Here is a 24,912-nt window from a genome sequence, read left to right on the forward strand (position 1 = left end):
GATTCACTATTCTGAGAGAAGAAACTCCTGTCCTAAATGTGGGACTGTTTACTTTGAAATTATGTCCTCTGGTCCTAGATTTACCCGCAAAGGGAAACAACCACTCAGCATCCAGCCTGTCAAGCCCCCTAAGAATCTTGCTTCTTTCAGTAAGTTTTCCCCTCATTCTTTTAGACTCGAGTAAGCAAAGGCCCAACCTACTCAACTCCTCCTCATAAAATCCCTCCATACCCAGGATCAATCTAGTGAACCTTCTGCATTGTTTCCAATACCAGTACATTTTTTCTTAGTTTCCTCAAATTGATTCTATCCTTAACTTTCTTGGTTAACCATGATTTGTTTGAAGCCTTCCAAGAATCCTTCTTCCTCACTGGGATATGTCTTTGTTATGAGCAATGAACTATTCTTTTAAATGTCTGCGAGTGTTAATCAACCATCTTTTCTGCTAAACACTGTCTGTCTTTTTGAAGTTTAATACCCCTGAATATTTATTTCCCAGCTTTGATCTCCTTGGAACCATGTCTCTAATGGCTGTGAGATTACACCTAATATTCGTTATTTGTGCCAATGATACATTTTGTTTATTTTGTTCCGAATACTAGGTGCATTTCAGGGAAAAGAAATTTAATTTGCTTTTTCTTAACCACTTTTGATCCTTATTACTGCTGTTTCTCTATGTTCATATTCTGTATCAGTTCCTGCCACACTTTGGATCTCATTATTCAACAGCTGCCCTGCGTTGCTGCCATATCCTTTTGCGATGTATATCTATATCCACCAACCTTTTTTGTTGTTTTAGTTTTTTTTGCATTGTTCTTGTTTTGCAGAGGCAGCTTTTAAGATTAGGAAATCTTTAGCCAAGTAAGGAAAAAAGATTATGCATGTTTACTAATACTTGAGAGATTGCTGTCAGATGTAATGAATGTTTAATCTTCAGAATTTTGCAAAAAGAACTAGATGAATGTTATCAGGTCAAAGGCTTTAGAAAATGAATTTGTGACTTTTGACTGCAACATTAATTCAAAAAGCCTGTAGGCTAGATATCTTTTTACTTGAAACTTGATTTTATTGCAATTTAAAAAAATAAAAATTTCTGGAAATACTTCTGCACTGGAAACATTTAAACTGGAAACTTTAACTTTGTTAATAAACCTGTTTTAATATTCATAGATCCTGATTTAACTGCTGCACACTTCCAGCATTTGTTCCTGATTTTAATCTGTAATTGTGTCATAATTGGAGCATTTTGTAAATATTAAATCACTAAACCTCTGTATCAAATTTATTGTTTTATTTCCTGCTCTGAAAACAGTTTTTTAACATCTGCTCCGGCAATGATCATCTGAGTCTTGATAATCCAGCACTTACTTCAACTCCCGTCTGTGGACAAAAAGTTCTGGTCACAACTCCGCTACGCAAAGACCAAACACCTCGGGTTCAAAAGGAAAATGCAGGGTGAGTGGTTACAGTCTATCCCTCTTCCAAATAAATAAGTAATATTTGGGAAAACTATACCTGTTAAAGGTTATGTCTACATCAAACAGTCTTCTGTAAAACCTTGCAATCGTAGTTTAATGCTGTATATAAGTAATCATATGATCTTTAGAACATATGAATAATATTCAAGGATATGATCCCTGGTTATGAGAATACTGATAAAAGTTGGTTCTTTATGATCCGGTTTGATTATCTTCTGAGGATTGGAGTGCGTGGATGAACAATTCCAGGGTTAACTTGAAGCATCCAAAAAATTAACTTTATTGCTCTCACGCAAGCTCTTGCTCTCTCATCCTTTTATTTACATATGTAATCACTTAGACTCTAACATTCAGGATTTAACTGGAGGCAAATATCTTTCAGCTAATGGGTTAACTGCATTGTAAATAGCTGATGTGATCAAGACAGTTTCCAGCTGGATTGTTAACATTTGGGTTACCAAATCCCTCCAAAGGAGGCAAAGGATTCCTATTTTTTACTTTCGATGATATAGCCTTGGAAAGCCCCCAAAGCCTCACTGACTTGATTGCCTCAACATCTTGGTAGTGCAATCTGTTCCCTGGAGAGAGATCACCAGGACTGCTGAATCTGCTCCCAAACATCTAATTACCTATCCAATTTCAGCTTTTATCAACAGCCAGCTTCACATAATCTTCCACTCAATTTCTCTGTGCTCCAATTTTTCTCAGCTGCGAGAAGCAAATATTGTTTATGCTAAACCTTAACCTTACTTTTTGAGATCAGCAATCTCCAAACCGCCTACATTACCAGGAAGTGTTCTGGGAAAGAATTGTCATGCATTACTAGGGTTTTACATTGGGCCTCAACATTATCCTGATTAAAAACCCACCAACTGGGGAGAAATTTAATCCATCTGATTAGGTGTAATTAATACATGTAAACTCTTGGTAAAATTGTAGAATGATGCAGTTGTCACATTTCCAGTGTCTCCACCTCTGGACCAGGATATATATAGTTTTTTTTTGTTTGTATTGTTGGTTTTAAAGTAATATGTTCTGCTGAAGTGGAAATAATTACCAGCAATGTATAAGATGCTTGATGTTATCATTAGAAAATCTAATTATCCTTTCAAAATAAATAATTAACTGCAGGCAATGGACCCTTGCAATATCGGCAAGTGAGCCATTCCCTCAGTACTGCATTTGAGTATCAGCCTAAGGTTTTATTTTTGCTATAGGGATTGGGACCAACACATTGTGTTTCATTTATAATGTAGATGGAGGCTTTAGTGGGTTCTCCCTTGAGCAGACATAGAGCAATATTTGGACACTGCTTAGGAGGAGGGGGGAGAAGGTGTATGATTGTTCTTATTTGATTAGAAATAAAATCAAATATCCTACTGAATTTTGCTCCATACTTCACACTGTACTTTGTTTCTTGTAGTTTCAGGACTCCCACAATAAGACGAACGGTTTTGGACAGCACACCAAGGACGCCTACACCCTTTAAGAATGCACTGGCTGCTCAAGAAAAGAAATATGGGCCTCTGAAAATGGTGGTAAGTGCAGTATTGCATATCAGGGGTTGCTGGCTTAATTCTGGGCAACAGTTTGTCTGTCTTGAGATTTTTGTCTTTTGTTGTTCCATTCTGCTGTCCATTTTTATCCACTTCATGGAGCATCTTTGTGTATATGTCTGAATATTAGCATCCTTGGGTCTGTCCAATATGACCATCATCAATTGGAATACAGCACAAACCCTATCAACCTCAGTAATTATGACAAGATACAGCAGCTAAAACTATTTCCTTCAAAGTAAATTTAGAACTTTAATATTAAAGATTTTTAAGGCAAAGGTAAGTAGACTCTTGATTACCAAGAGGAATGACACATTGTTGAGGATATGGGGAGTTGAAGTTAAAATCAGATCAGCCATGATCATCATAAATGGCAGAGTAGGCTTAAAAGAAAGTGGCCTACTCATCTTTCTTGTTTGTATGTTTATAATTGTGTATACATATGTTATATAGTATATATTATATAGTATAAATTATATATGGATAACTGAAAACTGCACTTAATGATTTGGTCAGTATATTGTTTGCTGTTTGTTTCAACTGGTTCAGAGCAGCCACTTTATCAGTTAATGTTTTTAATGTAATAAGATGTCTCAAGACACTTCACAGGAACATTGAGCCAATTAAACACTCACCCACATAGGGGGAATGGGATTGCGTGATTAGCAAGAGAGGTTACTGAATGAGGTGGGTTTGGACAGAAGGGCTGCTAGTAAGTGGACAGTATGATGGTTGAGCATGGAGTGCTGCTGAATGTGTGAGCATTTGAGAAGCTGTCTTGTGAGCTTGTGAGGGTTTGGGGACATGGCTTGTTGAATGAGACTGTGCCTCAGTTTGGAATGTGGGATTGTTGCGTGTATGGGGTCGGAGAGGGGCTTGCTGGGTTAGTGTGTGCCTGGGGATTTGGGATGAGGGGCTGTGAAGTGTGTGAGAGGGAAGCAGAGTTGCAAAGAGGGTTATATGTTGCAATATATGTGTACAGAAATGGGGGAGTATGGAAGAGAGGTTTTACTCAGTCTTCTGTCACCAGGGCAAATGTAGAGATTTGCCTGAAATCTCATTATATAAAAGAAAACTTCTATCAAATAATTTTAAAACACAATTTTTCAAACTTTCATAATGTGTTATATGTTGGGACCAATTGGCTAGATGATTAGCAAGAGAGATTACTGAATGAGGTGGGTAGTTTAGAATATGACCAGCCAGTTTTGTTCCTGTCCCAACTGAGGTAAACTTTGGAACCTACTTTCTTGCCCTATCCCAGAGACTGGAAGGCAGCAGTAAACCACCATTAACAGAAACTACAAGGAAGACAAACCCAGGTCAAAAGCAGCACTGGACATTCACCTAAGGACGTGAATCAGGGCAGAACACATCAGATTAATATTATTATGATTATATACTGATCTAATATATGCAAATTTTAACTACATACTGCTGCTTTATTGGTGTTTTGTTTATATTTGGAATGGGGAGGTAGGGTGATTATCTTGTGGAAAAGCAGGTTTGACACATTGATTTTGCATCCATTGGTGTTTAAAAAAATGATAGATGACCTAATTGAAATACATAGGATTTTGTGGGGATTTCACAGGGTGGGTGCAGAAAAGGTATTTCCTCTTATGGGAGGGATTAAAATGTGAGGACAGAGTTTAAAAATAAGAAGGTGCCATTTAACATAGAAAAGAGGAGAATTGTTTTCTTGCAGAGGCTTGAGTTTTGCGAACTCTTCACCTCAGACAACGATGAAGGCAGTCATTGAATATTTTTAAGACCAAGATAGTCAGATTCTTGACTAACAAGATTCAACAGTTATCAAAATGTCCAGAATCTTAGTCCCACTGCCTCCTCTTCACCATGGATATGCTACCCTTGATACATACCCATCCCCAATAAGGTTTCTCCATTTTGGAGATAGCCATTGCATAACCCAAATGTTGCTTGACAGTCCAAGCCTGATAGTTGTCTAGAGCTGAAAATTGTGTTGCTGGAAAAGCGCAGCAGGTCAGGCAGCATCCAAGGAGCAGGAGAATCGATGTTTCGGGCATAAGCCCTTCTTCAGGAATAAGTCCAAGCTTGATAGACTGCTTCGTTTTCTGAGGCGGTGCAAACAGAGCTGAACAGTGATGATTGCACAATGAACATTCCCACTTCTGACCTTTCCCTGGAGGAAAAGTCATTGATGAAGCAGATGATGATGGTTGTGATTAGAGTGGTGCTGGAAAAGCACAGCAGTTCAGTCAGCGTCCGAGGAGCAGTAAAATTGACATTTCGGGCAAAAGCCCTTCATCAGGAATACAGGCAGAGAGCCTGAAGGGTGGTGAGATAAATGAGAGGAGGGTGGGGGTGGGGAGAAAGTAGCATAGAGTACAATAGGTGAGTGGGGGAGGGGATGAAGGTGATAGGTCAGGGGGAGGGTGGAGTGGATAGGTGGAAAAGAAGATAGGCAGGTAGGACAAGTCATGGAGACAGTGCTGAGCTGGAAGTTTGGAACTGGGGTGAGGTGGAGGGAGGGGCAATGAGGAAACTGTTGAAGTCCACATTGATGCCCTGGGGTTGAAGTGTTCCGAGGTGGAAGATGAGGCGTTCTTCCTCCAGGCGTCTGGTGGTGAGGGAGCGGCGGTGAAGGAGGCCCAGGACCTCCATATCCTTGGCAGAGTGGGAAGGGGAGTTGAAATGTTGAGCCACAGGGCGGTGTGGTTGATTGGTGCGGGTGTCCCGGAGATGTTCCCTAAAGCGCTGTGCTAGGAGGGGTCCAGTCTCCCCAATGTAGAGGAGACCGCATCGGGAGCAACAGATACAATAAATGATATTGGTGAATGTGCAGGTAAAACTTTGGATGTGAAAGGCTCCTTTGGGGCCTTGGATGGAGCTGAGGGAGGAGGTGTGGGCACAGGTTTTGCAATGTCTGCGGTGGCAGGGGAAGGTGCCAGGACGGGAGGGTGGGTTGTTTGGGGGGGCGTGGACCTGACCAGGTAGTCACGGAGGGAACGGTCTTTGCGGAAGGTGGAAAGGGGTGAGGAGGGAAATATATCCTTGGTGGTGAGGTCCGTTTGGAGGTGGCAGAAATGTCGGCCACCTGATGATTGTTGTGCCTAGTTTATTCCACTGGAGGAACTCCTGCAATGATGTCCTGCAGCTTAGATGACTAACTTGCAGCAGCCACAACCATCTTCCTTTGTGCTTGGTATAGCTTGAACCAGTGAGAATTTCTCCCTTTGCCATGCCTCTGGAATTCATCCATTTTGTCTATATTTGAACCATGGCTATAATGAGGTCAAGAGCTGAGTAAATCTGGAAGAACCCAAAATGAGTGTTAGTGAGCAGGTCCTCTTAAACAGATGTAGCTTGATAGCAGTTTTTATGACCCTTTGATCACTTTACTGATGATCAACAGTCGACTGATGGGATGGTAATTGGCTGTTTTTTGTGTGCAGGACATACCTAGATAACTTTCCACACTGCTAGGTATATACCAGTGCTGCAGCTTGGCTAGGAGAGCCTGCAGCCTCGGACATGTCTTTGTTACAGTTGCTGGACTATTGTCAGAGCCTGTAGCGTTTGCGGTGTCTGGTGGTATATTGGTTGGAGTGAATTAAATTGGCTAAAGACTGACATTTGAGGAGTAGGGACTTCAGAATGAGACTGACACCTAGTTGACACCTCTGGCTGAAAAGTGTCGCAAATGCTTCAGTCTTGTCTTTTGCACTAATATTCTAGGCTCCTTCATTGTGGGCGGCACGGTGGCACAGTGGTTAGCACTGCTGCCTCACAGCGCCTGAGACCCGGGTTCAATTCCCGCCTCAGGCAACTGACTGTGTGGAGTTTGCACGTTCTCCCCGTGTCTGCGTGGGTTTCCTCCGGGTGCTCCGGTTTCCTCCCACAGTCCAAAGATGTGCAGGGTCAGGTGAATTGGCCATGGTAAATTGCCCGTAGTGTTAGGTAAGGGGTAAATGTAGGGGTATGGGTGGGTTTCGCTTCGGCGGGTCGGTGTGGACTTGTTGGGCCGAAGGCCCTGTTTCCACACTGTAATGTAATCTAATTGTTGAGAATGGGGATATTTGTGGCGCCATTTCCTCGGTGAGTTGCTTGAATTGTGAATGTAGGACGATAATTCATGTAGCTGGACTGGAGAGCTTTGATCTAACCTGTTGTTAGTGGTATAGGAACATAAGAGCAAGGACAAGTCTGTCAGCTCTTTAAAATTATTCCATCGTTCTAGGTTATAGCTGATGTCTCCCTCATATCTATCCCTTGCTATCCCCATATTGTTTTATGTTATTAGTAACTAGAAATCAATCTGTGTTGAACCTAATGACGAAGCCTCCACAACCCAGTGGGGTAGAGAATTCCAAAGTTCTATCACCACAAAGTGAAGATGTTCCTGCTGCTTTCAGTCCAAAATGGTTTGTCTTTTATTCTGAGACTTTGTTCCCTAGTTCTAAATCCCACCAACAAGAACACCTGTATGGCATAGTTTGGCATGTATGTCATCATGTATTGCAGCTTCACTAAGTTGACACCTCATGCCTAGTGCTGCTCCTGGCATGCCCTCCTGAGCTGCTCTTGAGCCAGGCTTGAAAGACCCTGGCCTAAAAACATTTGCATTTGCCTCACACCATAAAAAGTGAAATAATTATATAACTTTCCAGTCTTTTGCCATTCTCAGAACGAATTGAAGCATTGCTTAACCAGGTGGCAGTTGTAGGTCAGTAAGAACAGGGATGATAGTTGCCTGAAATTTGGTGCAAGTAAGCACATGAATAGCAGGATTTGGATGCCCCTGGTTAGCAGCATATGGAATATGGGAGGCTGGATAAATATTTATTGGAATAAATAAATCTTGAGGTAACAAAGACATGGAATGAGAGTTTAGCTATTTTCCTGCCAATTTCTTTAGTTTGGCTCATTGCTGAATTTATCTTCCAAATAATGATTCTGTGGAGCTGCGGATGTTTCCAAAATAATTGGCTTTTGAGAACTTGCATTGTTAAAATTGTTAAACTTGAAATTAATTTTTACAACAAGAATTATCTTTTATCAAGAAATCAGTGAATTTTAACATATAAAATGAAGTTTTAAAATTATTCTAAACTATAGTTCCAAATAGTTTAAAAAAATTCAAATGTCTGCTGTTACAACAATGATAGGAGGATTGCACTGAGAGCAAGTCCCCCTACTCCATCATCACGTCATCAGTACAAACACATGTTGATAATTTACCATAATGGCCAAATGCTCCTGTTTACAACTACTAGCAGAAACTTTGGGGTAGGTTAGCTCAGTTAGCTGGATGGCTGATTTGCAATGCAGAATGACACCAGCAATGCAGGGTCAGTTTCCCCAGTTGGCTAAGGTAACAACTAATGTCCTCCTTCTCAACCTCACACCCGCCTCCAGTTAAACTCATCACTCGTCATCTCTCTCTCTAATGAGAGAACAGCCTGTGGTACTTTGGGGCTGTGGTTACTTTACCGTTACTGTCAGAAATTAAAGAAGCATCCACCAGCCTTGTTTAATAAATTTTATTTCATTATGAACAAAACTTATTCTTGAAACAAGTGGCACACTCTCGTTAACACCAAAGCTATGATCTAAAATTAAAGGTGTCCTCTTAATCCCTCACACACCTTCACACAATATAAAAAGACAAGTTTCTGCAAAAATGTTTTTGTTTAAAGAAAGACAAAAGGGCAACAACACCTGTGGGTCAAGGGGCTGAAAACAAGACATAATATATTCTTCTTGTCCACTTTTTCTTGTTGACAAAGTCAAATTACTGACAACCATAAATTGATCAATTTCCAGTTATGTTTGCAATCAATTTTAGTTCTAGTCTTTGATAATTGGTCATTCCTTCAGTTTGACCAGTATTTCCATCTGTCAGGTTTCCAAGAACAACTTCTAAGAATCAGAATTTCAGAAGAGAGTTGTTTAGCTCCAGGAACATTATCTTTACTGTACTGATTTCAGCTACTATACAACAGAATCCTACGTTCAAAGACTGTTGTGGGCAACCATTAGTGTAGGGCCCCTAGTCCTGTCAAAAAACAGGTATTGTTTAATAATTAAATCACTGAACCCCCATCTCTTCTCTTTCCTCGAAAGCTTTGCTTGGCTATTTCTCCAGTCACTTGATTTACGGTAATCAAACAAGTAATCCACAGTACACATTAAACTGATTTTTTGATTTGATTTATTGCTAAGTACAGTGAAAAGCTTTGTTTTGCAAGCAGTAGAGGCAGATCATAGCACACAAAGACGTGCAAATCATGGAGCACTTAGAGCAAGGCATTAGTACAAAGTTATGGCTGCACAGGAGTTGCACAAAACAAGATCAACATTAGCAAGGTCAACATTATTTGAAGTTAGAGAGGTCCATTCAGCAGTTTAATAATGGTAAAGAAGTAGCTGTTCTTGAATCTGTCGGTGCGTATGTTCAAGCTTCTATATCTTCTGCCTGACGGAAGAGGTGGGAGGGGTCTTTGATGGCAGCCTTTCAGCAACAGTTAGAAGTGTAAATAGATTCTGTGATGGTCTGGGCTGTACCCACAACCTTTTCAAGTTTCTTAATGTCCTGGGCGGAGCAGTTTCCATACCAGGAAGTTATGCACCCAGATCAAATGCTTTCAGTGGAGCATCTGTAGAAGTTGGTGAGGGTTCTTATGGACATGCCGAATTTCTTAAGACATCTGAGGAAGAGGATTTGTTGCAACGAAGTAGGAGATCTAGAACAGATTTCAGTTATTGTCACTCCTAGGAACTTGACACTCGACCCTCGCCACCTCAGCTGGTGGCTTTGGCTCCAAGAATTCACTTGATAAAATACATTTCAAACCAGGGAATGTCCAAATAGTTGTTAATTCCCCCTTCAGTTGTTGTTTCTCCCTTCAGTTAACATTAAGTATAAATATAACATATCATTTTGAATTGCAGAAAATGTAATCATTTCTTTGTCATCCTAGCCTCAGTCACTTGCACACTTAGAAGAGGATATTCGAGAGGTCTTAAAGAAAGAGACTGGTACTGACATATTACTTGGGGAAGGAATGGATCCCATCTTCAAAATCTGTGAGCAAGAGGTGCTAATAAAGTTTCTCCTTGTTCTTTTAACCTGAATAGTTCTGATTACGGTGATTCTGACTGCTGTGTAATTTTGTGGTATGCCTCTTCTGTTCGTTTTCCCCAAACCTAACAAATTGCAGCACACTGTTCCATTCAAGAAAGTACGAAAATCTCTTGTTTTAGACACATGGATTAAGGATGAAATTGGTACTCAAAAGTTCACACAGACCTCTGTTTCAGATGTACAGGTGAGTTCATCAATGCTTATTGGAAACTTTGCAAAGTAGTCATTTTTAGAAGCAAATTAATTGTGTATATGAGTGTATCTAAGAAAGAATTAGTATGAAAGCTTATTGCAAAAAGCTTCAGAGTTTATTGGCATTGCTCCTCCTGTATGGTTCTGTGTAAACAAGCATTTGTTCTCAAACAAAAACAAACATTGCTGGGTAAACTCAACAAGTCTGAAGGCATCTGTGGAGAGAAGTCAGTTTTGGGTCAGTGGCCCTTCTTCAGAACTTGGTTTCTGAATTAGATTCTTTAGGATTGCTGCTTTACTACTTTAGAGATACTAAGCAAGTATTTTGCATCAGTGGTTACTGTGGAGAAGGACATGGAAGATGTAGAATGTGGGGAAATACATGATGACATCTTGAAAAATGTCCATATTACAGAGGAGGAAGTGCTGGATGTCTTGAAACGCATAAAGGTGGATAAATTCCCAGGACCTGATCAGGTTTACCCTAGAACTCTGTGGAAAGCTAGGGAAGTGATTGCTGGGCCCCTTGCTGGAATATTTGTATCATCGATAGTCACAGATGAGTTGCTGAAAGACTGGAGGTTGGCTAATGTGGTGCCACTATTTAAGAAAGATGGTAAGGACAAGCCAGGGAACTATAGACTGGTGAGCTTGACATCGGTGTTGGGTAAGTTGTTAAAGGGAATCCTGAGGGACAGGATTTGCACGTGTTTGGAAAGGCAAGGACTGATTAGGGATAGTCCATATGAACTAAGCTGATTGTTTTTGCACAGTTCTGAGAGGATGCTGCTTATAGACTCTCAGACATTTACTACATGGAAGGAAGTTCATTTCTCCTGAGAGGAGCTAGCTTTCAGATTAGATGTTCTCTCTTTAAACATAAAAGATCTATGTAATTTGAAAAAAGCATTGAATTTTCCCAGTGGTTCAGGAAATATTTTTTCTTTTAAGAATGCTGTCAAAAACAGGACAACCAGTCATTGATCTTATTAATCACTTCCAGACCTCCTTGTGCACAGTATGGATTAGAGCATTGGATTTGGTGCAGAACAGTGAACTGAAGCTTTGTTTATATTTAACTAAATTTAACTGGGTCTGCTCAGAATTTATAAAAACAACTTATAATATTTGTACTTCCTGCACCTGATTTAGTTATTTTTTATATTAACATTGATTACAATGTGATTTAGAATTAGCTGAGCTATCAGAATGAAATATTTATGATCAAGTTCTCAGTATCTGGAATATCATGAAAAATAACAGTTTCAACAACTATTGAAAAATTTGATATTACGTACTGTAATATTACTTTGTCGTGGAGCTGAAAGTAAGTTTCTGTTTTTTACAATAAATTATTTTTGAAGAAGTTTACTCACATCTAGTATCATAGTAGAGTTTAACTTACTTCCAGTAGTAAATTGTTTTTTATTTAGAGACTAACTGTTTAACTCAGCTACTCCAGACAAATGGAACAGCTCACTTTTCTCTTTTTAAAGTTTTTCACCCAGTATGTGACCATTGTAATTGTTACTTTACAAGCTCTTTGTTCTGAACAACTGTACGCTATATGGGAGTGATAGTACAAAATTAAAAAAAACTTACTTAGACACAGAATATAGGAACAGGCCATTTGACCTTTTGATCCTGCTCCATCATTTAATGTGATCATGGCTGATCCTCTACCTCAACATCATAGACACTCTCCCCATAATCCTTGACGCTTTATGTCCAGAAATCTGTATTTCTTTCTTAAATATATTCAATAACTTGCCCACCACAGGTTCACTATCCTCTAAGTGAAGAAATTTCCCTTCAGCTCAGTCCTAACTGGCTTATTCTGTATCTGTAACCCCTTATTCTAGATCCATAGACAGGACAACATCATCCCTGCATCCAATCTGTTCAGGTCTGTCAGAATTTTAAACCTTTCAACGATATCCCCTTTTCTGACCTCTACTGAATCCAGGCCTAGTTGACTCAAGCTCTCCTTGTATGACAATCCTCTCAGTCTGATGAACTTTTGCTGCACACCCTCTATGACAAATATATGCTTTCTTGGGTAAGGAGACCAAAGTGCACACAATACTCTGTGTAGGTCTCACCAAGGCCCTGTACATCATTGCTCCTGTACTCAACTTTTTAAAAAAATTTATTCATTAATGGGTTGAGGCATCACCAACTAGGCCAGCACTTATTGCCTATCCCAGAGGGCAGTTAAGAGTTGACCACATGGGCATTGCCAGCTAGGCCTGCACTTATTGCCATTAAGTCACTGGAGTCAGGGAAAGTCCCGGATGATTGGAAGATCGCTGTTGTAACCCCCTTGTTCAAGAAAGGATCAAGACAAAAGATGGAAAATTATAGGCCAATTAGCCTAACTTCGGTTGTTGGTAAAATTCTAGAATCCATCATTAAGGATGAGGTTTCTAAATTCTTGGAAGAGCAGGGTCGGATTAGAACAAGTCAACATGGATTTAATAAGGGGAGGTCGTGCCTGACAAACCTGTTAGAATTCTTTGAAGAGGTGACAAGTAGATTAGACCGGGGAAACCCAGTGAATGTGGTCTACCTAGACTTGCAAAAGGCCTTTGATAAGGTGCCACACAGGAGGCTGCTGAGCAAGGTGAGGGCCCATGGTGGAATAAAAAAGATCTTGGCAGATGAAATTTATTGCATAAAAGTGTCTGTTTTTGAAGTTTGTTCACCTCACCAAAACAATGAGAAGCTGTATGAAATGAGAAAGCTCTGAAAGGGGTGTGCAGGTACAGAAGAACTTGTGTGTTGGGTGTCTGCATAAATGATGGAAGATGACAGGGCAGATTGAGAAAGTGCTTAGTATGGCATGTGGGGTCCTGGACTTTATAAATAGGGATATAGAATTAAAAAAGCAAGAAAGCTGTGCTGAGCAGTTGATAAGTCATTGGTTTGGTCTTCTCTGAAATATTGTGCCCAATTCTAGCTGCCAGATTGTAGGAAGGATGTGAATGATTTAAAACTGGTTGACTTAGATAATGGCACTCTTACTAGTCAATTGGCAAATTACAAGTTCAAAACCTACTCTAAGATCTGTCTGCCAACAGATCATTGGTTTATAAAGTTGCCACTAGTACTATTTTTTTTGGATGCATAAAGATGAAGTTTCTCAACTTGTTCAAATGAACCTAATGATGTGGCTTGACAATAATACATGGCTTGGAGAGGGTGGACGCTAGGAAATTGTTTCCATTAGGCGAGGAGACTAGGACCCGTGGACACAGCCTTAGAATTAGAGGGGGTAAATTCAGAACAGAAATGCGGAGACATTTCTTCAGCCAGAGAGTGGTGGGCCTGTGGAATTCATTGCCGCAGTGTGCAGTGGAAGCTGGGACGCTAAATGTCTTCAAGGCATAAATTGATGTCACAAGGAATTAAGGGCTACGGGGAGAATGCGGGTAAGTGGGGTTGAAATGCCCATCAGCCATGATTGAATGGCGGAGTGGACTCGATGGGCCGAATGGCCTTACTTCCGCTCCTATGTCTTATGGTCTTAAGAGTCAATCACATTGCTGTGATTCTGGAGTCATATGTAGACTAGATCAGATAAAGGATGGCAGTTTATTTCCCTAAAGGGAGCATTAGTGAACTAGATGGTTTTCCCAACAATTGATAATAGATTCACTGTTGCCATCTTAATTCCAGATTTTTATTGAATTCAAATTTCACCATCTGCTATGGTGGGATTCGAACCCAAGTCCTCAGAACATTCCCTGGGTCTCTGGATTAACAGTCACTTCCCCTTTGCTTACTACACTTGCATACTTGCTTTCAGTGACTAATGTATAAGGATATCCAGGTCCCTTCGTACATCAACATTTCACACTCCCTTGCCAATTAAGTAATACTATGCTGTTTTGGTTTACAAACCAATGTTAATAACTTCACACTTATCCATGTTATACTGTGACAGCCATATATTTGCCCACCATTCAACTTGTCTAAATTGCCTAGGAGCCTTTTTATATTCTCCTCAGTGCTCATAGTCCTGCCTAGTTTGTGTCGTCCGCAAACATGGAAATATTACATTTGATTTCCTCATTCAAATTGTTGGTATATATTGTAAATAGCTGGGACCCAAGCTCAGACCTTTGTCATTCCCCACTAGCCAGCACCTTTCACTCCAAAGAGACCTAGTTATTCCTACTCCTTTGTTCTCCTTACCTGCTAATCAGCTCTGAATCCATGCTTGGATATCACCCGTAACCCCATGTGCTTTAATTTGCATACCAACTCTTATTGGGACTTTATCGAAGGTTTTCTTAAAATCCAAATACACCATATCCACTGGTTCTGCCTTCACTATTCTACTAGTGATACTATTAAAAAAAAAACTCTAGTAGGCTTATGAAGCATGACTTCCTTTTCATAGATCCATGTCTAATCCCGTTGTGCCCCATTATCTCATTCTTTTGGAATAGATTCCTGCCTTTTGCTTTCTACTGATTTTAGCGAATTAATCTGTAATTCCTTTCCTTCTCAATGCTGCTTTTTTCTTAAATAGTAGGGCTACATTTGCCATCCTCCAATCCATTGAAATTGTCCCAGGAGTATCGAGTGTTACTGAGAGGGCAATGGGCCCAGTGATTTCTGTACTATCTTGGTAAAAACAATGCCTACAGATGCAGCCAAGAGTTTTTACTCTGGTGATCATACGTTTCCTTTGCCTGTGTACTCTTTATCAGTGGTGTGATAGCTTCACAGCCTGTGCTATCCCACAAAGTTGTCAGCATATTGATGCTCCACAGCGACTCCCACTGCTGTTCCAGATGCAGTGGGGTTGGAGAAACTCCAATAGCAATAGGACACCATCTGGAAGGTGCTGTAGATGTGTGAGGTAGGACATTCCACTGAACTGGACAACAAAGTCGAAGCATTGGAAAAGGATAGTATTTTTGAGGCAGTGAATTTGAGGAGGTATGAACACCAATGAAGGTATTTGTGACCTTTTTAAGAAAGGTAGATTTAGTGATGTAGCAAGTACAAAAACCTGATTGGAGAAATTAAAAATGCATGAAACATGGGTTTGATTAAATTAATTACCAAATTTATTTGCAAAATTTAAAGGAAAGAGCCAAAGGAAAACAGCAAGATAATGATGGTATACATAAATTGCAGAATGTTTTGTGCATATTAAGCAGGCTATACTTTTCTTTGAAAGAAATTTGGCATACATCGTCTGACTAGACCTTGTTCCTACATATAGTGAGAGGGAAAGTCAGGTAAGGTTGCTTTTCGTAGTTTATTAATGACACTTGCTTGACTCATGTCAAGTGACTCATGTTTGTATGTGTGGCCTTTTGGCATCTAGCAAGAGCCAACACCTTCAGGAGAGAATGATTTTTTTTTTTAAAGTGGTAAAGGATAAAATTATCAAAGTAAGTATTGTTCTAGTCAAAATATGCATATTTTAAGTCTTGCAGTTTGAGGTCACTTGCTTTTCAAAGGGACGGTAAAAAAAATTTGGTTGGCCTGTCTAGATTGGCCTTGTATGCCTGCTGGTAGTTGACTTCAGCCATTGTGTGAGGATACAAGTTGCTTGCTTACATGCCCTTTTTGTTAAGAAAGAGAATGTAAGAATAAAAGGAGAAAATATAAATCCGGGAAATAAATTGCCTCTGTGTTACAGTCTGAAAGCCTGTTGACCAGCTCATTACTGAGGACGTTTTTGCCTGAAAAATCAGACATCGCCACAAGTACATGGAGCAGAAATGTTGTCTTTTCCGAGATAAAGCAACGAAATACTTCAAAAGCTGTACGATTTGAAACTCCAATTCAGGTAAGCTGTGGCATTGGTCTTTTTGAAAGTTTCCATTGTATGATAAATAAAAATTATTAATTTAACATTATTCACTTTTCACAGCAATAATCAAACAGAACAAATGAGATAATCTGATTTAATTCTTGGCTTAAATTTTCATTTTTGACAACACCTTCTGTTCCTGCCATGTCACCTGCTTGTTGATGAATTGATTCATGAGTGTAACTTTCAATTTTTTACATCCATGGTTGCTTGCTCACTAACTTGAAAGGCAGAGGCAGGTGATGGGGAAGCGGCACAGTGGCTCAGTGGTTGGCACTGCAGCCTCACAGCACCAGGGACCTGGGTTAGATTCCATCCTTGGGAAACTGTCTGGAGTTTGCACATTCTCCCCATGTCTGCGTGAGTTTCTGCTGAGTGCTCTGGTTTTCTTCCACAGTCCAGACATGTATAAATTGTACGGATTGGCCATGCTAAATTACCCATAGTGTTCAGGGATGTGTAGATTAGGTGCATTAGTCATGGGAAATGCAGGTTTACAGGGATAGGTTAGGGGGGGGTGGGTCTGAATGAGATCTCTTCGGAGAGTTGGTGTGGACTCGTTTGGCCGAATGGCCTGTTTCCACACTCTATAGATTTTATGAATCAGAAATAGCATTTATCGTTTTTAATCTTTCTGTAAAACTACAGTTTAATTCCACATAGTTTTCATTCTAGCTACTTGGATCCAACATGCCTATAGCAGGCGGCATTTGGCATTTAAGAAGAGAGGGACTGTCCTCACAATCTAAAATAAATTGGGAAATGATGTTGAGTCGAACATTAACAATATTATGCTTTATCCCAATATGACAATGGCAAGCAAACCTGAAAGTGAGAAGTTTGCTTGTCTTCCATACTGGGCCAATTCTCAAAGCCTTGCGACAATTACATTGCTAATTTCTTGGTATTTTACACAGCAGGTGTGGTTTAATAGTTGCAAGGGCTACATCGATGAACGGGATTATTGGCAGGGTGGTCCAAAGGGCACTTGGCTGGATAAGAATGAGAATCAGAGGATTATGCTGGAGAGTAAGAGACTGGAGCTGTATCTTACCTTTGACAGATGGATTACACAACACCTGTGATGGCCCTTCAGTGTCTGTCTTGTGTTTTTATTTGGGGTGTTTGTGAGTGCTGTGCTTTAGATGACAGTGATGTGGAAGCCCTGTGCTGGAGGCAGGCTGCATACCCTGATACCACATTTGACCTGGGTTATTTTGCTAGGTATCTTCTGCTTTATATATAACAGCATTGGAGGCAGTTCAAGGAGAAAAGGGAAGTCTTGATATGATTATGTAAGCTTTGAGGTCATGTCAGGGGTACTGTGTACAGATTTGGTCTCTGTATTTAAGAAAGACTATATCAGCATTGGAGGCATTCAAAAGCGGTTCAATAGGCTGATTCTTGAATGTAGTGATTGACTTCATGTGATTAGTGAAACAGATTAGGCCTTTATTGATTAGAGTTTAGAAGAATGACTGATCTTTCCGCTAATGGGGGCTCTCAAATGGCAAAGTTAGTTATAAAATAAGGGGACACTTATTAAAAACTGAGATGCAAAGGAATCTCTTAGCTTGAGAGTAATGAATGTCTGGAATTCTTTACCATGGATCCGTGGAGGCTAGATCACTGGAAGAATTTAGAGGAGTGAGAGAGATTTTAAAGTTGACCACTGAGCTGGCATGAAAGAGGATTTGAGGCCTGGGGCAAAATCTTGTCGAATGCTGGGGCAGGTTTGAAGGGCTGAATGGCTTACACCTGTTCATATTTATTATGTTCTTAATCTGAGGTATAGAAAGATCTAAGTGTTCTCATACGGAAGTCACAAAAGGTTAGCATGCAGTACAGTGGATAATCAAGAAAGCTAATTGGATGTTAGCCTTTATTATGTGAGGAACTCAACATGAAGAATGTTACACTTCTGTTATGCAGGGTATTGGGGAGATCAGTGTTGGTTTCTTTTGAGGAAGGATGGAAATGCATTGGAAGCGGTTCAGAGGAAGCTTACTCGATTGACACCAAGAATGAGCAGGTTCTCTTATGAGGAAAGATTGGACAGGCAGGGCTTATTTTCCTAGAGCTCAATTGTGAAAGGAAATTTGTTTGAAGTTGATAAGACCCTGAATGGTCTTGACAAACTGAACATGGAAATGATGTTTCCACTTATTGACATGTGCAGAAATAGGGGACTCCGTTAAAATGAGGGTTTGTCCTTATGGGCCGGTGAGGGGAATCAGCCATAACTGTTTATTTACCATGGGAGGTCAGTAGGAGAATAATATCATCATTAATTACCTGAATAGCTTGAAACAAACAAATTGAAAATGAGGAGGTACAAAGTGTAAATGAATCTCAAATTTTAATAATTTATTAAAGGAATTGGGACACGATGCTTTTGTTTAGTCTTTTATTGGTATTGGAGAGGGAAGAATAAAATTATTTGGATCTTAACGGTACAATATTTGAGCCTACATGCTTAGCAACAGCAGGTGTGTACTCTGGAGCAAGGTTAGAGTGGTGCTGGAAATGCACAGCAGGTCAGGCAGCGTCCGAGGAGCAGGAAAATCGACATTTCGGGCAAAAGCCGTTCATCAGGATGTAGGGCTCCTGCTCAAAACATGGATTTTCCTGCGGCTCCTGATGAAAGGTTCCTGCCCAGAACATCGATTTTCCTGATCCTCGGATGCTGCCTGACCTGCTGTGCGTTTCCAGCACTACTCTAACCTTGACTCTAATCTCCAGCATCTGCAGTCCTCACTTTTGCCTAGCTGACTTATGCTATTATAATGATGGACCAATCAATGTCGGACAGCAGTGGACACATGCAACCCAATTAAAAAGGACCCTGAGCTCTGAATACTTGTGACAAATGTCATTTTCTAATGTATATTAAACAAGCCAATACCATATATACTCGTGTAAAAGCCAACCTCTTACAAAGGAAACTGTACGTTCCCGTTTGCATTCATTCATTCATACCAGTAACTCTACTCATCACTCTTTATTTACTATATTATGTCTCTATTCATTCAGTTATAACTCTACTTAGCCCACTTTACGACAGCACGTTTTGATTCATTCATTCAGACTGTACTAAGTCTGTCAGTACTAAGTCTATCGGCACTTATTGCACTTTGTTCACTATACATCGAAAAGTTAATATTATTAAAAAGTTAATCATTTTAATTGTGCCATTATATCTGAATAAAAGTAAGGTGTATTAGCTACATATATCTTTAATTCTTTGACAAATTTGTTAATACTACTAAGGTTCATTTCATATGAAAGTAAATGGGAGGGAAATGGAAGAATTTGGCAGGAAAGTTCAAGATGTTTACACATTCAGAATTTAATAAATGTTTCATTTTAAGTATGCCGTTATACCAGGCCATAATGATGTTGAACAAGGATTTCAATTAGTCTTTGTCATGTTAAATTTTTGTACTGTTATGTATAAATAAAATTTTACCACCAGTAATTCATTCATGTTTTTCTTCCTTTTATGTAGTAATTACCTTTATCTTTACCATTGTGTTTATCTTCTTTACCTGGGATTAGTTGGGCGACCAAATTGACTTCTGCTGATAATACGATATTTTGAACTGCAGCATGAATTTCAGCTCCTTCAAGCTAGTGGCCGTTTATTAGTCAATCATATAAATTGAACCTTTAAAAATATTTTTAAAAATTTGACTTTTACATGAGTGTATACGGTAGCTAAAAAGTTACTGATACCATTTGGGACACTAATTAAAGTCATGTGACAGAATGTTTCACTTGGAACAATAGAGTAAATTAGCATGGCCTCTGAGCAAGAATGTCACACAAATTCACCTCTGTGGAATGGTTATCTTGCAGTAAAGTTACTCTGGATCCAGTTGTGACAACTTCAAAATATTTGAGATTGAATTAGTTAGACCATTTGTAGACTATTTGGCCATCATTGGTAGTGTACATAAATTAAAGATAGTTGGGGGTGATAGAAACTTTTATTTAAAAAAGAGAAACTTAATAATGGGAAAAGAAAACCATCATTGGCCATTGATGATTGGGTGATGAGCAAATAAGGGTTGCTTAAGCACTAGAACACAAGTTGCTGAGGTTTCAACTAATAGGTCTTTAAGGTGACTGGGAGGTCAGCAAAAAGAACAATGGAATCATCTAGTCTCAAAAGTTATCAGAGTGGTAGGTGTATAGGTTGATATAAGCTGGTGTACAAAACAGCAAATGAGCTTTAGAGATTTGTTCAGGGTTTATTAGAATTTTGAGGTTTTTTTGTGGTCTGGCTCCGATTGAGTGAATGATTATAAAAATAAAACTCTCATCCACTGATGTCCTGAGAGTATTGCCTGTGGCTCTAGATTACCAGAGTGACATTATCATTGCATCATCTTCTCCTTACAACAGCCACCAAAGTTTAGAAATGTTTCGGTGGCTTTAAAGCACTTCAAAACATCCAGTGCTTTTGAAAAATGTTGTATGAATGTAAGCCGTTCTTCTTTTTTGAATACAAATCTTCAAACATTCATGGTAAAAATTTAAATTTCTCTGCTATTAGTTCAAACTTTGTGGTTAAAATCTTGTTAACGCAATCTGTACACATATATAGATATCAGGACTCCGTCCATTCCCAAATTCAAAGCTTGTGGGATCCACTTAAGGAAGGTACTGGTTCCTCTCAACATGAGCAAACATTTGTAACTAAATGACGATCATCTATCCCTCAAGAATGGAATCTGTGCCTTGACAAGTTTTATGAGGGTGGAATGTTCTGGAGACATTTGAATCAAGTTTTTCAAAAGCTATAAGGTAGTATTGGAAGAAAATTAATAAGCAAGTTAATTGATGACTACTCTGCTTTCTTTGTAATTACCACAAGTCTCTAGTATTACTTTGGAGGAACTTTGAGGATATTTTTCTTATTTATGATGCATTTTATTTTGTATGATACACAGATGAGCAGTGAATGGGAAGCTGTAGCTTGTGGGAAGACGGAAGATCAGCTGATAATGACTGAACAGGCTCGGAGATACCTGAATGCATTTAATGGCAGCAACACAAGCAGGAGCCTGATCCTATAACTGCTCACTGCTGAAGGAGCCCTATCAATTTACACTAAAAATGATCCAGATTATTTGGAGCGGAAGTGTTTAATCGTAAACCTAACTCCTAACCCACCTAAGGCATGATTTCTGTCAAGAGGCTTAAGTTGGTTAAAAATTCTGACATTTTTTCTTAAAAAAAAGCTAACCAAAACTAAAATGAAGCTGCTTTTGCTAAATGTAATGTGTGCTTATATTTAAAGCCAAATGAAACACAATGGATGGAAAGGTGGAGATGAGTACTGTCTTGAGTTGCACTCTTTTGTCTTGAATATGCTGTAAAAAGAACAGACTAAATGCTATTGATGGATATAATGCCATATAATGGGTAATTGTCATGTAGTTATATTTTTGCAACTGATCCAAATTCTTAACCAAATATATTGACCAATTAGGATTTGTTGCTTGGAATCAAGCATTAAAAATTAAACCAACTGATATCAGATATTTGGCAATTGACGAAACTAAGATAATTTCCTGTTGTATGGTATGCTTTATTTTGAGCATATGTTAATATATGATCAAATAAATGTAAGTGAAGCATAAGACCAAGTGTTTTTATAATGTATGTAGACAGGATGAAGAATTCTTTTTTATTTCACTTTAGTGAAATACCAGTATTTAACATAAGTTTCTGAAACGTGAGGTAGCGTCTTGAATGTATTGTATGTAGAAGCAGGGAAAAGTTATTAATTGGGAGGAAAGTGTACATTTTCTTAAATTATTTTCAGCTTAATAGTATTTATGTGTATGGATCGAGCACCTGGGAGACAATGTTGATTCCTGTTTATAAGAAAAGATTTCTATTCGTCACAAATTCCAAAAAATGCACACTTATTAGATGAATTTTCTTCATATTTAGATACTTAAAAGAAATGCAAATATCTTGAGGTATAACCATTTAAAGTGGACTGGTTTATTGAGGGGTAGGAGCTGGTATTCACTTTCAGTTGTCTCCTTATTCCATTGAGTACTTGGATCCAAGACATGGGCAGAGGAAAGAAAACTTTCCTCATCTTTCTTTGCATAAGGTAACTGCTGATTAATGCTCCTGTTTAAAACTACTCTTGCATTGCTACCCCACTCCTCATCATAGCTTCCAGGAGAGGTGGCTGAAGCAGAATGCCAACTGTGCACAACTTGCATCTTAAGCATTTTACAGTAGCATATCCTGCCTCTGTAAATATAAATAATACCATTCCACTTCCAAACCTAGCCACAATTGCAATATCATTTATATTCTGCACTTATATGTTTCATCAATAATGGATGTGCACAAATGCTAGCTTGTTAAATTGAGAATTGACTAAACAACCAAAGGACATGAAATGTTTTGTTCTTGATCTGGTCTGCTGTTCATGTTTTTTTTTAGCAAGATATTGCATGCAATTCCATTATTAGTCAGTTGCACCTTAATATTGCAATTCATATGTTTAACCAGTTTTCATAAAATATATATATGCTTCCATAAATGTACTTTAAGCAAAGATGTTCTATTTAATACAAGAAGCATTAACTACAATTGCAATCTACAATTTATGAAAAATTGTTAGTTATTTTTCTTTTCATAACATCACGTCTGATTAATATTTTCATGGCATAATGATCTAATTCTCAATGCATCATATGTTTATAAATTGTGGTGAGAGGGAAGCTTTTTAGCAACTTTAAAGCAGTAGTAAAATTCAATATTGGGTGGTCAGTTATATTGTGAATATTGGAGTCCAAAAAATCAAATTGCATTATAGCTGAACCATGTTAATAAGAGCTTTATTTTCAACTAACAAAAGGAAGTTTTGAATAAATATTTGCCTCTCTTGGGAGCCATGAAATCCATGTGCTAAAAGTGAATTTATGAATTATACTGAACGACACATTAACTAGTTTCCAGTCTATACTGTGCTACAACTTCAGCGATAAAAGATTGTCTGCTGAATTCAATATCAGATCAATTCATTTTAATTATCTTTTGCATGCTTTTACAAAGCTAGTTAAATTGCCCTTTTCTATTAATTTTAAGTTATATGTTCATATTGCCTCCCCTTATTGTAGTCATGCAGCTATAATGACCAGTCATCTCCATAAAGCTTATATTTTCTAAACTCAATTCATAGTCTAACCATATTGCAGCAAATTGGAGGGCAAAAACACCTGCCATTCAAGCTCAGTATCATTTTTTTAAAAATCAGTTTGTATACTTTTTAAAAAGATAAGCATAAAGCTAAACCACCTAATCTTAAAAATATCTGAAGAGAGAAATAAATTGTATTAGACCTACTGAATGTTAAATAAATGATTTCCCAAATCTAAGAACTTTTGATTTCATGCGGATGTAAAACATTGGCTTCAACTTGCCTAATCTGAAGATATTTGCACTTTTACTTTAAAGAAATGTGTGTATGTTTTTCTTTGTAGAAAGGTTTTAGTTATGTGGATCTGCAGAGTAAAAATGTGTGCATGGAAATGTAGCACTGACATGTAAAAAAAAGTACATAGTTCTTAAATAGCTATAAAATATTTAGACACTTTCCTCTCCTGAGTCATACTGCTATGTGTAATAGCAGGGTATGCTTGCTGCTAATGAGAGATGGACAAGGGAGCATCTGATGCACTGTGTATAGAATGTACATAGTTTGTATGATGGAAACAGTGATTCTGTAACATTTAACAGCTATTTTATGTGTGAAGGTTCTATCTTGCATGCTGTGTTGGCTAAGCACATTTTAATTGGACACTTTTTGAAGGTTTTTTTTTGTTTTTTTTTAATTTTTGTTTTCTTTAGCTGGTTTTGTTTCTGCAGGGTTGAAGTGTTGAATGTCATACATGTAGCAGTTGTATAAATCCTGCAGTTGCTCTGATTTGTGTAGTCTCTACAGATTTACGTAATACAATTTTGATTATCAGTCTTGCATTATTCACAATGCTGCATAAATACTGAATGGTTGTTTAGTTATGCCATTATACTGCCATCTGGGTTAAGCTTCTGCAGTGATCTGTCACATGTATTTTATTGTACTGGTGCTTGTTCTTTCCTTGCCAGGATCAAAAAGTGGAGCACCAACTGTCCATGTAGAACATATTTATGTTGTCAAATTAAATTGCTCTGTGCTATCATGTAGTTGTGTTTCTGATTTAAAGCTTTATTTCAAGAAAAATGAACTGAAAAATAGCTGCAATCAGCACAAAAGGAATGTAATTAAACTGTTAGTGATGAGATCACTGACCCAGTGCTGATTCACTAATCACATGAGGGCTTCCCCCTCTGAGAATCAAACAGGTTCCATATCTACTGCAATTATTCGACTGGATTTTTACCATTTAAAGGGAAATTTCATTTTACTGGACTTGACAGTGAGGTACCCGTCTGGTTCCCTAATGCCAATAAAGGGAGGGGAGCTGCCATCCTTATCCAGTGTGGCCTATATTTAACTCCAGACTCTCAGCAATGTGGTTGATTTTTAACTGGCCTCTGGCCAATTAGGAATGGGCAATAAATGGTGGCCTGGCCAGTGATGCCTGCGTCCTGTGTATAAATTTAAAAAATTAAGTGACAGCCGAACAATCGGCCATGTAAAAAGTCAAATTGAGCATGGTGTTTTCAGTTTAATGCCAGGATGTG

General features: G+C 38.7%; 1 protein-coding gene across 5 annotated transcripts in view; it reads left to right on the forward strand.

Annotated features, from left to right (window-relative positions):
• The window catches only part of mybl1 (v-myb avian myeloblastosis viral oncogene homolog-like 1), a 62,758-nt gene extending 38,279 nt beyond the window's left edge, over positions 1-24,479 (forward strand). For 2 of the 5 annotated variants that reach the window (XM_043689269.1, XM_043689268.1), the window contains 6 exons: positions 1,313-1,455; positions 2,902-3,016; positions 10,000-10,116; positions 10,240-10,347; positions 16,018-16,167; positions 21,147-24,477. In XM_043689269.1, coding sequence (XP_043545204.1) covers positions 1,313-1,455; positions 2,902-3,016; positions 10,000-10,116; positions 10,240-10,347; positions 16,018-16,167; positions 21,147-21,272 — 759 coding nt within the window. In that variant the 3' untranslated portion in view covers positions 21,273-24,477. Of the gene's footprint in view, positions 1-1,312; positions 1,456-2,901; positions 3,017-9,999; positions 10,117-10,239; positions 10,348-16,017; positions 16,168-20,800; positions 21,001-21,146 lie in introns of all 5 variants that reach the window. The other 3 variants (XR_006311529.1, XM_043689265.1, XM_043689266.1) reach the window with 3 other exon arrangements.
• Positions 24,480-24,912: the final 433 nt, after the last annotated feature.

Source organism: Chiloscyllium plagiosum, chromosome 4, assembly GCF_004010195.1.
Source record: "Chiloscyllium plagiosum isolate BGI_BamShark_2017 chromosome 4, ASM401019v2, whole genome shotgun sequence".
Taxonomy (NCBI): domain Eukaryota; kingdom Metazoa; phylum Chordata; class Chondrichthyes; order Orectolobiformes; family Hemiscylliidae; genus Chiloscyllium; species Chiloscyllium plagiosum.